At 46.3% G+C, this 16,085-nt stretch overlaps 1 protein-coding gene across 1 annotated transcript in view; it reads left to right on the top strand.

Moving 5' to 3' along the window:
• The window catches only part of LOC142768267 (venom metalloproteinase BumaMPs1-like), a 322,813-nt gene that overhangs the window by 306,090 nt on the left and 638 nt on the right, over positions 1-16,085 (top strand). The window contains exons 6-10 of the mRNA XM_075870222.1: positions 2,916-3,076; positions 10,447-10,491; positions 12,009-12,064; positions 12,956-13,064; positions 15,668-15,829. Coding sequence (XP_075726337.1) covers positions 2,916-3,076; positions 10,447-10,491; positions 12,009-12,064; positions 12,956-13,064; positions 15,668-15,829 — 533 coding nt within the window. The remainder of the gene's footprint in view (positions 1-2,915; positions 3,077-10,446; positions 10,492-12,008; positions 12,065-12,955; positions 13,065-15,667; positions 15,830-16,085) is intronic.

Here is a 16,085-nt window from a genome sequence, read left to right as displayed (position 1 = left end):
ATGGCGCACCGATGCAACCTTCAATTTTTTTTTTCATAAAAGCAAAGACATATTTCCCAAGTTTCATGCTATACATAGTGAGGTAAGCACGACTGCTCATAAACTGTCTCCTTTATTGGTAGCCAAATGCCTCGGAAGAACAATTGCACCACACTAAACTGCCACTAAAATGTCTAACGGTGACAAGTTCCTAAAGCTCAAGTCCAAACCCAATATGAAAAGATGAATGACCTAAAACTCATTGGTGGCGCAGCAGTCACGTGTCTACACATCAGACAATGAACACAAGTCGTGGTGTGATCTCAGAAGAAGACTTATTGGACCTTAGTGAAGAAGGACTTCTAGATGGTTTTCAGAACCAAAATGTCCTAAAAGTCGAAAGAATACAAATCTGTCGGAACAATGAGCAAATCCCCACCAAGCACATAATATCAACCTTCGATGCCGGTGGCCTTCAAATTACAATAGATGCAGGGTACATCAATCTTCGTGTGTGGTCATACTTACCAAATCCTCGGTGGTGCATAAACTGCCAGCGATACGGGCATGGGTCCCAGACATGCCGTGGAAGGCAAACATGCGCTAAATGCAGCTCTAAGGAACACAAGTCCGATTATTGCGAATCACCTCCCCATTGTGTGAACTGTGATGGAAGTCATTCAGCCTACTCCAGAACACGTACTAAATGAAAAAAGAAAAATAAATCAGTTCTTTCAAAGTAAAAGAAAACCTGACATTTCAGGAGGCAAGTAAACGTCTCTCATACCTTGATCACGCCAGTTTTGTAGAGGTGGCGCAACGAGGGGTAGCGTCACAAATGTCTGGGCAGTCTACCGCGGTATTCAAGAGTGGCCCGATAGTAACTTCCCCTACCCCTGAGGTAGCGGCAGCAGCTACTGCTGCACCATCAACTTCGAAGAACGGACAGACTTTCGGTCCACAGTTCCCAAAGTTGAACCGCATTTCAAGGAGAGAGACGCAAGTCTCTATGCCTAGTCCTCGGTCTGCCAATGCCTCAGAGAAGGCTATGGATGTCGATGGACGAACTCCAGTGTCTTCAACGCCCAATGATCAGCGCTCTTTGGAGCGCAAAAAGAAAGGGAAACATTTCATAAATGCTCCACAAGAGGGATCTGTAACATGAATGGCTACCTTTCTTGTGCATTCAGAAACCGATTTCCCGTTAGCATGTACATTGAACACACAACACACACATTTTCCAAAAGATGGGCACGCAAATTTCGCAGTGGAATGCTAGGGGTCTATTTCATAACCTAGATGATGTCAAAGACTTACTAAATGATTATCAGCCAAGGCTGTTCTGTGTTCAAGAAACACATTTAAAGTCTACCTACAGGAACTTCTTAAATCAATATGTCGTCTTTCGTAAAGGTCGAGATAGTGGCAAGACCGCATAAGGAGGTGTGGCAATCATTGCACAAAAAAGTTGCATGCCAGCACGTACCGATTCAAAGCCCCCTCGATGTTGTGGCTGTTCGGGCTATTCTGTTCAATTATCTGGTGATCGTTCGCTCCATGAATATACCTCCTGATGCAAGGTTCGACAAAATAGAGTTTGAAAAACTGGTTGACCAACTTCCAGAACTGTATTTAGTCATAGGAGGTTTTAACGCCCACAGCGTGCTATGGGGCAATACTAGATGTGATGCGAGAGGTCGTGGAATAGAAAACTTTTTCCTTACATCTGGCGCCTCTCTCTTTAACAAGGCAGAACCCACATATTACAGTACCACACACAGTACATAATCGTGCATATATATTGCCATTGGGTAACCTTCACTCTTACATTACTTACAATGGAAAGCTATTATTAATCTATACGGGAGTGACCATTACATTCTACTTGCAGATTTCTATGTCACAGAACGTGAAACGCGGCTCGTAGATACGATCAGCTGTTTTTTACACACAGTAGCCATTATGTGACTTGTATTGGACGCAAAAACAACTAACATGTGGCCTCAACTCTCAAAACACAAAAGTTTACCATTTACTTTTAGCAATCTAATTTATTCATGTCAGCGCTAGAAGCACATAAATCAAATGTCTTTTAATTAATTTTGTTTGTTTTTTTTGTTAGATGCTCGTGAGTAAAATAAATAAAATATATGACCCCTTTACGACTTTCAGCCAGAAAGTAGGTAAGGTTCTTAAATTTTCCTCTTCAAGATACCACGAAGATACTAAGGATTTTTCCACTAGCGCAAAAAATAAATCGAATATATGGCCCCTTGGCAATTTTTGGCCAGAAAGTCGCTAAATTTCTTAATTTTTTCTCCTCAAGATAACCAAAAAGTGCTACAGATTTCTCTAGATTTCTGCGTAAACTAGGCCAACTGCCACACTTGTCTTGTTTACGCACTATGGGCGGTAACAAGCACTCTTTATTGGCCAAATTCAAAAAAAACGTTGGAGCTTTCGGCATGGGCGGTGCCTCAAGCGTGACGTAACAGAGAAAACGGAATATGGGATACGGAATAGAAATACGTTATTCGGCCACAGGCCCTTTCGCCGATGACGAATTTCTCTGGGCTATATATACTATGACAGGCAGCAAGCGATCGCGTGGTAAATAGGCCACGAATCATTCAGCGCCTGGTTTTAGGCTGTTTGCCGCAGGCTCATGCACTGTCTCTCATAGTGCACACGATAGCGCGTGACGTTTTCACAACGTTGACAGTTTGCCGTCGGTATTGTATTTTGAACTGAGCGTGTAGTTTGCAGGTGTTACCAATCAATGGTGAGGTATTTGGTCTCGTAGGTAGTCTATGGTTACTATACGCTATCATTATTAAGTCATTGGTATCTGCTGACGTAAAAAAGGCATTTGTCACGTATTTACCACTAAGTATGCGGTCACTTTGCATAATTATTTCCAAAACAATTTTTTTCAGAATTTGGACATAGCAGGTCGAAACATTTGTGGGCTGACGCTCAACGATAGGAGCTACCACAACGTATGTGCAGTGGACGCTCGTGATGCATTATATGCCACCGCAGGCCTGTTTAATGTGTGTGACTTGGAACATTGCGACATTGTTTCGCAGCTTACCAGGTATGCGAGCTCTGTTAAATATATTAAATGCGAAGCATTTCTTAGTGAACCTCAGCGTCGTTGAATTTATCTATCTATCTCTCTATCTATCTATCTATCTATCTATCTATCTATCTATCTATCTATCTATCTATCTATCTATCTATCTATTTGTCTATCTATACATCTAGCCGCTTAGCTTTGGGTGCTCTTGTGGTCACCCCCTTAACTTGGCGTGAACTAAAATTAGCATGAAAGGGTAGGACGGTTTGACAAATATGACGCGCTGGTCAAGACACGAATAATGTCACGATCCCGTTTCGTACGTCGTCAAAAACTTCCTGCGAGACAGTGGCACATACCCACAGGCGGGTATGTGCCACTGGTATGCGGGTATGCGCCACAGGGGATTTACACTTAGTATCTACCCCGGAATGACGAGAGAGAACACACATGGGCGATGTGAACGCGTGAGCGTCAAAAAGTACACCTGACATTGGTGTACCTCGATCCGACGAATGCAAAGAATAAAAGTCAGGGTCCCAGCTGTATTCAAACCTAAGAATTCTGCGTGGCAATCAAGCATTTTACCACAGAGCTACGCCAAGTCTCTGCACTACTTTTCAAATAGACCCTTATCTTCATGAAACATCAATAGTAGTTGCAGGGCTGCCTACCCACAATTTTATAAACATTAGATATGTACTCATTTGATACAGCTGCCACGTCGGGTTAGTGTCAATCGTGGTTAGTTGCCTGGCGCTGATGTTGCTTTGCGTAGCAGTGTTCAGGGCCAGCATCTTCGCGAGCATCAGCGCTTCATATCAGCTTCTGGTGCTGTGATACGCATCTTCCAGTTGGCATCGTTGCGCAAGTGCTGGTTATATAAACATCTGCAACTCTTCAATACATATCTTTGCGGGCAACATTTGTACATATTGTTATGAGACAATGTCCCACAAAAGCGGTTAGATAGGCGCGGAGAAAGACGACGTGATTTTAGTGTAGAGCACAGCACTCGTTCTCCATCTTGGCTTGCGCATTGGCGCTGTGTAAAAATATCTTCAAGTGCCTAGTTTCTCGAATGCCTTCACGTAACATTTTGGTGGAAAGTGCTGGGTTACAACGTGCGACGGAGTTACGCAGCGGACGCTTAGTCGCTGCTTCCGACATGTCCACCAGCAGCAACGCTTCGTCAACTGCCGCGCCCAATGGATCAATGGCGCCGACCTCACCTGTTTTTCTCATGGCCGCTCCACCCCGCGATTCCGGCAACTTTTCGAAAACGGAAGACCAGGACGTGGATGAGTGGCTTAAACTCTACGAGCTCATCAGCGAAACCCACAGGTGGGACCCAACCTTGACGCTGGCAAACATCATCTTTTATTTGAAAGGAACGGCCAAGGCAGGGTTTAATAACAATGTGGACGCGATCACGAGCTGGGACGTATGCAAGACAAAGTTACGCGAGTTGTTTGGTCAATCTGCCGGCGGCAGGCAGGGCGATAGGAAAGAACTTGGCACACATGTTCAGACGTCCACGGAGTCCTGCCTGGCGTATATACAAGATGTGCTGACCTTTGCTGTAAAATTGACCGAACCATGGCTGAAGCAGACAAGGTAGTGCTAGTGCTCAAGGGCATCGCAGACGATGCATTTAACCTGCTTGTGTGCAGAGGCTGTTCTACCATGCAAGATGTTATCTCGGAGTGCCAACGCTTTCAAGAGGCTAAAAGCCGTCGCATTGCCCACCACTTTACGTGCCTTCCCAACACTGGTGCTACGTCAACTTACCAGGATCTTCGTATAGCGACCCAGCCCAATTCTCACTCCGGTGACATCACGAGAATCGTACGCCACAAAATTGAGGCCATATCACCCGCATCCTTGAGAGCACTAGCACCGAGTGATGCTTATTTGACCATTTCACTGATACAGACCATTGTTCGCCCAGAACTAGCGAACGCGGGTATTCACGCTGTCTGTTCTGTACACCGTCCCGACTCTGTCAGTTCGTCTACCTCCAGCCACCCACAGCATCATCACCGCCCTGCTCCACGTAACCGTGACCCAAATGCGTGGAGGACGCCTGACGACAGGGCCATTTGCTTTCGATGTGAACGAGTGGGACACATTTCCCGCCATTGCCGAAGCACGTGGACCTCACCATATCGGGCAAACTCAAGCTTCTCCAACCTCAACTCACCAGCCCATCTCTATGGCCAGGAACTACCACTGCGTGATGACTCAGCTAATTACGACCCGACCACTACGACCACTGCCCAGTACAGTCGCTCACCTTCACCTCGACGTAGATTTTTCCGGTCTCCGCCGCCACCCCGTTCCCCATCCCCATCCTCTGCCCGGCGGTTTTCTTCGGAAAGCTAACGGCTGCGGCTCCTGGAGGTGACGCTGCTGATACGACTTGCTCTCTAATTCCTCTGTTGACGCTGCCCACCAATGAGAACCTGATTGGCGTTCAAGTGGATGGTTTATCTCTTAAAGCCTTGGTGGACACTGGCGCCCATATTTCTGTGATGAGCTTGCACACTCGTGACCGCTTAAAGAAAGTCCTTACTCCAGCCCCTTCACGCAGTGTTCGTGTTGCTGATGGTGGTACGGCTTCTGTTATTGGCGTCTGTACAGCACGCGTCACTATTGCCGGCTGTCTAACTTCAGTTCTCTTCACTGTTCTTTCTCACTGCACCGATGATGTGATCCTCGGTCTTGACTTTTTGTCCACTCATTCCGCCCTCATCGACTGCTCAGCTGGTATTGTGCAACTTGACCTACCATGTCCGATTGATCCGCCCAGTCCACCTCAAGCTTGTATGTGCTCTGCTGAGCATGTCCGTTTGTCACCGCAAGCTGTGACCTGCATCACCGTAATGCCCTCACCACCTGTATCCGATGGCGACTATGTGCTCACGCCAATTACATCCATTCTTTTGACTCACAGTGTTACCTTAACACACACTGTTATTCAGCTACGTGCAAACCACGCCTTGATTCCTGTGCTCAACTTTGCTCTGTGTCCACAAGTGCTCCCGTGTTGAATTGTCCTTGCCATGCTGACTCCCTCTGACAAATGCGTCGTCTCAGCTCTGTCTTCAAACGATGCTGGACCCTGTAACTACACGAATGCTCGATCTTTGCAAGCAAGCCCGTCTGCTGACATTAAAAAAATGATCGCGTCAGACCTTTTGCCGCATCAAGCTGACGCGCTCTTTCACGTCCTTGAGTCATACTGGGACGTATTTGACTTTTGTGGTCGTCTGCTAGGTGAAACCGCTGCCGTAAAGCACCGCATTGACACCGGCGATGGCTCCCCTTTCCGTCGACGGCCATACCGCGTATCTTGACGCGAACGTCACATAATTCAAGCAGAAGTCGACAAAATGCTCGCCAGAGACATAATTGAGCCATCATGTAGTCTATGGGCTTCCTATGTAGTTCTTGTCAGAAAGAAGGACAACACTTGGCTATTCTGTGTTGACTACCAACATCTGAACAAGATTACTAAAAAGGACGTCTACCCGCTACCGCGCATAGACGACGCCCTGAATTGTCTTCACGGCGCTAAGTATTTTTAGTCCATTGATCTAAGATCAGGGTACTGGCAAATTGCTGTCGACGACATGGACCACGAAAAGACCGTTTTTGTCACGCCCGATCGTCTTTACCAGTTTAAGGTCATGCCCTTCGGGTTATGCAACGCTCCATCCACCTTCGAGCGGATGATAGACTCTCTTTTGCGTGGGTTCAAATGGTTATTTTTCTATATTACCTTGATGACATTATCGACTTTTCTCCGACATTTGAGACCCACCTCAACCGCCTATCCTCAATACTGGCTGTTTTTCGCAATGCCGGTCTCCAACTGAACTCGTCAAAGTGCCACTTTCGACGCCAGCAACTAACCATGTTGGGCCGCCTTGTCGACTCCTCTGGTGTACGCCTGGATCCCGACAAAGTGCGAGCCGTGCGGAATTTTCCCATTTCGACCTGCATCAAGGAAGTCCGCAGCCTTCTCGGTCTGTGCTCGTACTTTCGACGTTTTTTGAACAACTATGCGGAAGTAGCCCGTCCTCTCAAAAACTTACTAAGAAAATATGTCTTTCACATGGGGTGCTGCGCAGGTTGCGGCGTTCTCTACACATATTGCATTGCTAACAGAACCACCTGTTCTGGCACATTTTGACAATGCCGCCTCTACAAAAGTCCGCACCGATGCCAGTAGCCACGGAATTGGTGCTGCTTTGGTCCTGCATCAAAGTGGCGGCGCCCGCGTTACCGCCTATGCCAGCCGTCTTCTCTCGCAGGCGGAAAGGAATTACTCAATCACCGAAAAGGAATGCCTTGCTCTCGTTTGGGCAGTAGCAAAATTTCGGCCCTATTTACACGGTCGACATTTTACCGTCACAACCGATCACCACGCACTTAGCTGGCTCGCATCCTTGAAGGACCCCACTGGGCGCCTTGGTCGATGGGCATTACGACTCCAAGAGTACAACTACTCGGTGTGCTACAAATCTGGCCGCTTACACCATGACGCTGCTTGCTTATCTCGAAATCTAGTGGACTCACCTGAGGCGTTTGATGAAGCGCCATGTGTCCTCTCTCTCTCCGCTTTAAGCTACATCCGTGAGGAACAGCGCCGAGACTCTGCCTTACGTAACATCATCGAGAAGCTTCATTCTGCGGCACCCGATTCATCTACTCCACTGTTCGTGCTCAAGAATGGCCCATTGTACCGTTAGAACGCCCGCCCTGATGGAAACAAACTGCTCCTTGTGGTACCTTCCCACTTACGTGCGAGCATGATCGGCCAGCTTCACGACGCTCCCACTGCCGGTCACCTCGGACTGTCTCGGACGTATGATCGTGTACAGCGTCGATTTTACTGGCCCAGTCTTTATCGCTCGGTCCGCAGCTACGTCACCTCGTGCGATCAGTGTCAACGCCGAAAAAAACCTTCGGTGAGCATGACTGGGTTTTTCCAACCACTTGACGTTCCCTTTGATCCGTCCTTTCGACTTCGTCTTGACCTCCTAGGCCCTTTCCCTGCGTCCACTTCTGAAAATAAGTGGATAGCTGTTGCGATGGATCACACAACCCGGTACGCCATTGCGCGGGCTCTACCAACTAGCTGTGCCACGGACGTTGCCGATTTTCTCCTGCACGACGTCATAATTCATCATGGCGCACCACGCCAACTCGTCACAGATAGTGGGCACTATTTCTTTTCCCGAGTTATCGACAACCTGCTTCGCTTCTGCGAGACAAAACATAAATTTACGACAGCCTACCACCCACAAACTAACGGACTGACTGAGTGATTCAACCGGACTTTAACCGATATGCTCGCCATGTACGTATCGTCCAACCACCAGGACCAGGACGTCGCATTGCCTTTCGTTACGTTCGCCTATAATTCCTCACGCCACGATGCAGCTGGTTTTTCACCTTTCTATCTCGTGTTTGGCCGTGATCTAACTTTACCATTTGGCTCCACCTTCCTGACAGCCATCTACTCGACGACCGAATACGCCCGCTATGCTATCACCAGAGCTCGAAAAGCACGAGACATTGCCCATCAGCGCCTCTTAGCATCGCAAGATCAGCAGCGGCCACGTTACAACTCCCAACATAACCAAGCTTCCTTTATTGCTGGTTTTCTTTGCTATTGTGGACTCCGACCAGGCGCGTTGGGCTCTCTGAAAAACTGCTTTTTTGCTATTCGGGACCCTACCGCGTATTGTGCCAGGTGACAGATGTGACCTACGTGATAGCCCCGCTCGAGTCTTCCTCCTCCTCTCCTTCACTGTCTACAGACATTATTCATGTATCTCGCCTTAACCATTACCACTCGGCAACATCATAGAAAGCACCGAGACGGTGAGCTCACGGGGGTTATGTTATGAGACAATGTCCCACAAAAGTGGTTAGATAAGCGCGGAGAAAGACGACGTGACTTTAGTGTAGAGCGCAGCACTCGTTCTCCATCTTGGCTTGCGCGTTGGCGCTGTGTAAATATATCTTCAAGCGCCTAGTTTCGCATGTACCATCACGTAACAATATTTTTAGCGTCATTTCATGATATGTCGCTCAATGAAGAAATTGCAGCACGACCACGTTTTTCTCTCCGGATGCTTCGCATAACGTCTATTCCCAGGTACGTGGGATCTGCCGAATTTCTTGGAAGTGAACTTTCCGTGATGCATTCAGAGAACGCAGCCTTTTCAATACCCGAGAAACGCGTCATCTCCTCTACTTAGCTAAATGGCTGCTTATTGCCGCAGTTTCATGAAATTCAAGTCTCCTAAGCCGATGTCCGAGCACGTGACCATCTTGTGTAGAGGAAGGAACTTAAATACCTAAATAGCTGAGCTAAAATGTGGCATTTGGTAATCAGTGAGCTTTTCGTTTACAATATGGTAAACATAAGCCTATGAGCCACAATTAGAAGAACAGGTGTGATACTGGATTATGATGATGAACAAACTTTATTGAATTAGCAGAATGGTCCTCCTCCCCTTTCAGGTGCGAGAGGAGAAGGGAGGACCAAACCTAGACGACGGCCATGATCCCATAGGTCCTGGCGGCGTCTTCGGCCTGCCTTATTAGGCGGGCTTGTAATTGAGAGTCAGAGCTGAGGAGCGCGGCATCCCATCCACTCCCGTCTGGAAATTCGCCTCTCATGGAGGCCTGTGGGCATGCCCATAAAATGTGGCTTAAGTCCGCCCTGTTGTGGCAAAATTTACACTTGTCCGAATGAAGTTCCGGCACGCAGCGGTTCATTGTTACTGGACTAGGAAACGTGTGGGTCTGGAGTAGGCGCCATGCCACCGCCTGTCCTTTGTTCAATGACGAGTGTGCGGGAGGATAAATTTTCCTGCTTAGCCTGTAATATACTGCGTAATATCTCTGTAAGTGGTCATCCGCTCAAATCTCTCATCGTCCTCCCCGTTCGACCAGGGCAATCCAGAGGCTCGGTCTGTAAGTCCTCGAGCTGTCTGGTGTGCAGCCTCATTGCCGGGCAAGGAGGAGTGAGCGGGTGCCCAGACTATTTCTATTGTTCTTTGGTCTTTGTATCCAACCAATATTCTTAAAGCTATTTGGGATATTCGCCCTCGTGCAAAGTTTCTCACAGCCGTCTGCGAGTCGCTAACAATGAGTGAAGTCGAGGTGGATGCTATGGCCATTGCAATAGCTGCTTCCTCCGCCTCTTTCTGCAAAGCTCGTTCTCACCGAGCCGCTGACCTTATGATTTCCTTTGTAGTCCACTACTTCTATAGTCATGTTGTCATTTCCTGTGTATTTGGCCGCGTCTACGTATGTTGTTTCCGGTAAATCTTTTACGTTGTTATGTATATTTTTCGCTCTTTCAGCTCTCCTTGCTTTGTGATGTTCGGGGTGCATGTTTTTTGGAATCGGTAAGATTACTACACATTTCCTGATTTCATACGGGATATCCTTTTTAGCGCCAAATTGATTTGCGTAGTTTATACCCAGTTCCTCTAGTATGGCTCTACCTGTTTTACTCTGCGTAAGTCTTTCATATTGTGCGATTCTTCAAGCTTCTATAAGCTCTTCTGATGTGTTGTGAAGCCCTAATTAAAGTAATTTATCATTAGAGGTAGTTATTGGAAGTCCGATCGCCTGTTTGAAAACTCGTCTAATGATTCGGTCAATCTTTACTCTCTCGGCCACTTGCAGTCTGAGGTACGGAATCACATATACAATACGACTGATGACAAAAGCTTGTACCAGTCTTATCATATTGTTTTCCTTCATACCATAGCGCCGGTTTGCAATTTGTTTAAGTAGACGCATAATTTGCTGCGCACTGGTTTCAAGTAATCTAATCGCCTCTCCGTTATGCCCGTTCGTGCTGATTCGGAGTCCCAGAATTCTTATGTTTTCGACCGTAGGTATTTGTGTTTTTCTAACAAAGACTTTAATGTTAGGTTTTTCCTGGATACTTTTCCGACCCCTACATGTCGGGTTATAGAAAAGAAGTTCCGATTTTCTTCTACAACATTCACTGCGGTTTGTAAAGTTTCCTCTATGTATCCGTCACTACCCTCTGCTACGCATAAGTTAATGTCATCTGCATAGAGGCTATGGTGGAGTCCTGTAATTTCGTTCAGTCTGGTAGGGAGACCTATCATGGCCGCGTTAAAAAGAAAGGGGGATAGGACTGAGCCTTGCGGCGTACCTCTGCTGCCCAGACTAAAGTCTTGGGATTCTGCTTCGCCTAGTGTTATTCTCGCAGTCCGGTCAGTTAAATAGTCTTTTATATAATCGTATACTCTTTTTCCTACCCCTAACGCTTGAAGATTGGCAAGTATAGCTTTATGTGATGTATTATCGAATGCCTTTTTAAGGTCTAGGCCTACTATGACCTTTGTGTCGTGTGTATTGAGACACGAATCAATTATTTGGTGTTTAATTTTAAGCATAATGTCCTGTGTAGACAGTTTCGCTCTGAAGCCTACCATCGTATGAGGAAAGAGCTCATTGTCTTCCATATACTTTGACAGGCGAGTTAGGATTACATGCTCTAATAACTTTCCTATGCAGGATGTCAGGGAAATAGGCCTAAGATTATCAAGATCTAGTTTCTTGCCTGACTTGGGAATTATTATGTTTGCTGCCGTTTTCCATTGCTTGGGTATCTTAACCTTTTCCCAACACTTGTTCATATATTCGGTGAGGGCTGTGATAGATTTGTCGTCTAAATTTCTGAGCGTTTTATTCGTCATCCCATCGGGGCCCGGGGCGGATGCAGCAAAGCAAGAATATGGACATGATCATAAGTGTCGACACTACAGCGATACAAATAATGTCGACTACTCAAAAAGTAAATATATATTTTGCGGTTCACTTGTGTCCTTTTTCTACTTTTTGAATCATTTCCTTTTTAAACATGAAATGTTTTTTGTTCTAGTGCTGATCTGGCAATGCACATCAACAACAAGACATCAATTAATAGGCAGGTCAAAGGTAGGTGTATTTCATTGCTTAATTAGTCTTCGCAATACTTGCTGTACTGGCAGATATGTACCTCCACGCATTCACAGCACTTTTTTTGTGAGCACCAGATGCCGGGTTCTATTGCACGGCTGCGTTGTGGTGCATTGATAAAACATACCATGCAACCATGCGCGTGTTCGTGTGCGTGTCCATGCATACCATGCGCGTGTTCACCCCTGCGGACGCGCTCTCGCATTCGTCACATTGACGCGAGTGTTCCCGCAACGCCACGTATTTCCGCGCGGCGTTGTTACAAGCGTTTGACATCGCGAGATAACTCGGTGGCATGGTTTGCAGGATTCGCCCGCCACCGGCTCTTGCATTCTCCTACGCGGTTTAGCGCGGCTTGAATGGCTGCCGGATCATCGGTACGCGGTTGCTGTTGGCCCTCGACCTTGCGGGCCTATTTTTGTGCCAGGACTGCATCATCGGCCTACCGATTGACAGCCCTTTCACGTTTCCACCGTCACCGCTTCTGTAGAGTGGTTCAAGTCAATCCCATATGGAAGCTCTCAGTATAATCTGATTAGAGCGTGCTCGTTGCCACGGCTGCGACGGGATAGACTTCTTCACTGACAACCCAGCCAATGTGCAGCTTTCGCTGTAGATATAAATGCACCGGAACATAGAACAAGAGAGGAAAGCGTGAACAACGAACAACGCGAAGGTTTGTTCCCTCGCTTCAGCTGCCGCTCTTTTTACGTGAGCTATTTGTTGAGTTGAGTCCGGTCAGATGCCAAAGTAGACAGCTGCTAACCTTAGAACATATAATGTTCTAATGTGTTGCTGTTGCGTTGATGGATTCATCCCTGTCGCGAAACTGCGCACTTTTTTGTAATACGTAACGTGACTATCTTGCAGGTTTAACCTTCTTAGGTGGAGTATGCACCAATCGCAGTGCCTCAATGGCAGAAGATATACCACATACGTACAGCGGAGTACTTACGGTCGCTCATGAAATAGCACATTCGTAAGTTTCTTTGCGGCTTTCAAAATATGTTATCATAGTGCCGGTAGAACAAAAGCGGCTAGATTTTCAGGTTTGAAACCCTATCATATCATATGATCCATGAATGAACTATCATTGCAATAAAAGAATAATGCCTTGAGTTAAAAAAATTGTTTCGTAGTGATAGCTACAACCAGTGACACAGTAAAAATTATTTAGCGTGCCACGGTTTCACTTTACTACACAAACTGCGAAGCACCCTCTAGGTCTCAGAAATTTTAGGCGGAAACATAACGTCTCAATGACCACTTGTCATACTCACATATACCTGCACAACTTTTTTCAGCATGATCTTAGATGGTCGAAAGTTTACCTGGCACAGCTGATATGAAATACCCTTTTCTATACCTATATACAGGGTGTTTCGAAAAATGTGTCCAATCTTCTTTAAAGTTACTGAAAGGAGAAATCTGCGTGCTACTTGTGGCGTTGCCTTCCTGTGACATAAGACGTCTTCAGATGCGTACAAATAATAAATACGTCAGTGTTTAAAGAAATTAACACAAGTAACTTTTTAACCAGTGGTAATATAAAGTCGAGTCAAATGAGCGAATTCAAGCCCTTCCTACAAATGGCCCATAGCCACTTAAAAATTTTGGAAAAGCGTGCACTGGTAATCATCGTAGAGCGATGCGATTTCGCCAATTTAGCTGGTGAAAACAAAACTGACGCACCAAACAGCGCATCTACCATTCACTTAGACAACACCCTCAATGACGAAACTGTTTCTCCCACATTGGAGGAGAAGAATAAGCGAGCGTGAATGAAGTGAAGTGCCTAAATTGACGGTTGATAACGGCGAGGGAGTTTCGCCACTGAGGGTGTTGTCAAGTGAATGGTAGATGCTTTGTTTTGTGTGTCAGTTTCAGCTTCGCCTGCTGAATTAGACTGATTGCATCGCTCCGTGGTGATTAGCAGTGGCCGCTTTTCCTAAGCTTCCAAGAAGCTATGGACTATTCGTACGAAGGGGCTCCCATGTATCTTCTGTGTGTGAAACGTCTACGTGCTGTGGTAACGTTCATGTCATATGTATGAGGGTGGCTCATTGTAAGCGCAATCTACAGTGTACTGTCACGAGGTGTGGGCATACCTTGCAGTAATACCAGGGGTTGGGAAACACATATGTCTAAAGCTTGCGCCACAGGACGGCATTCCGTCGGGGGAGGTCTTTATGAGCTGGAAGATAGTGGATTTGGTCTAATCTGTAGTGCTGCAGAATGTCTGTGTAAGTAACCAACGAAGTTAGTTCTTCGCAGGTGCAATTTTCATCGGTAGGGAACCACTTTCCACACATAAATTGTTGTTAGTTTTTTTGAGAGAAGTTCGTACATTTCATATCCTATACCCGGGAATCCCGTATCACGACCTTTCTAGAGAGGTTTGTTGCGGTGGCTACACTGAACAAAGCACTTGCCTCACAGCCCTTGGACGCAAGGGGTTGAACTATTGAGGCACTTGCGCTAATGTCATACATGTTCACCATGGTTTCTATTATCACAAACTTTTGTGATCCATTAACACCACGCACTTTTCATGACATGGACAAGATTTTATTCCTTCTATGTTTTTACCCGCCTTAGCGCAAAAAATTTTAAGGCCCTTATACACCCGCTAATCACAATCATTGTCCAGATCTCTTATCCAATGAACTGGTGCTCTTTGACCATCAAATGGCCATTGCGCCGAAAAACACCATATATCATCATTAAATCTTTGCAGGCCTGCGAGGGCGAAGAAAGGGAAGTGCAAAGCGTAAAGAACTGCGCTCGGCTGTTGAGATATCGGGGGAGAGTGTGTGCCTGCGCATTTCCACTGCGTACAGACGACTCGACCCAACGCCGGGTAATATCACGTGCTTTGAGGCCGTGCTGTCCCAACGGATTCCCGCTGACCTCTTCTAAGTAGCGTAACAGATGTCGGAGCCGGTCCCTTCTTTTGGGAGAATAAAGTTTTGATCATCATCTTCCTTGTAGGAAGAGTTTGAATTCATTCATTTGACTCGACCGGCTATCTCCACTGGTTCAAAAGTTATTTCTTTGAATTAAAATAGTTAATGCCGTAATTATTGTTTGTACGCATCTGAAGATGCCTCCGGCACACGAAAGGCAATGCACTAGTAGCACGCAGATGCCTCCTTTCCGTGATTATCAAAAAACATTGTAATCATTTTTTGCAATACCCTGCACGTGTGCAGAACATGCGCTATATTTGCATATAGCGTCTGCTGTTAGCCATATCTAGATCCATAATTCAGGTAGCATCCTATGATGATGATTATGATGACTAAAACTTTATTTTGCTCCGGAAAAGGTGCAAGGGAGACCCTGCGGAATCCGGGTGATTCCATGTAGGGGCCGTCAAGCCGAGCTTGGCAGCCCCTTCACGGCCACTGTGGACGGCCAGGGTTCGATACTATAATCGTAAATCATCAGTCACCAATAACACTAAAATTTTTGGCACAGTGCTCTTTGAGCACAGCTGGCAAGTGAACAACAAAGCCAGCCCACTAATTATTGTCGTCGTTTTGGGCCATGGCCATGAAATGATTTGGTCTTTATTTTCAGACTCGGGGCAAGTCACGATGGGGAAAATGTGACGTTTCCTATTGTTGGTTATCCTAATGCGCTTAACTGTTCGGCAGAAGGTGGATACTTAATGAGACGAGACAACAATGGAGAGCAAGGGCTTTCAAACTGCACAAAGGCCCAAATCAAGTTTATTTTCGGGTACGTGTGTCCGATTTTCACCGTGGCCTTGGTAGCATTGCAAAAACGGCTTATTATTTTACGCTGATTCTTGTGTTGGAAAACTTCACGATGCAGGTTAGATTTTCAGCGCCAGCGTACTGCCTAAATACCCGTGTACATAGATTTAAGAAACACCCTATAGAGTCTTAGCTGATAAAATTAATCTGCATTGCCAAACCATGGCACATTTCATAATCATAAAGTGTTTCTGGCATCTGAAGATTTAACCCTTCTC

Source organism: Rhipicephalus microplus, chromosome 8, assembly GCF_043290135.1.
Source record: "Rhipicephalus microplus isolate Deutch F79 chromosome 8, USDA_Rmic, whole genome shotgun sequence".
Lineage (NCBI taxonomy): Eukaryota > Metazoa > Arthropoda > Arachnida > Ixodida > Ixodidae > Rhipicephalus > Rhipicephalus microplus.
This window is presented reverse-complemented; position numbering and strand designations above follow the sequence as displayed.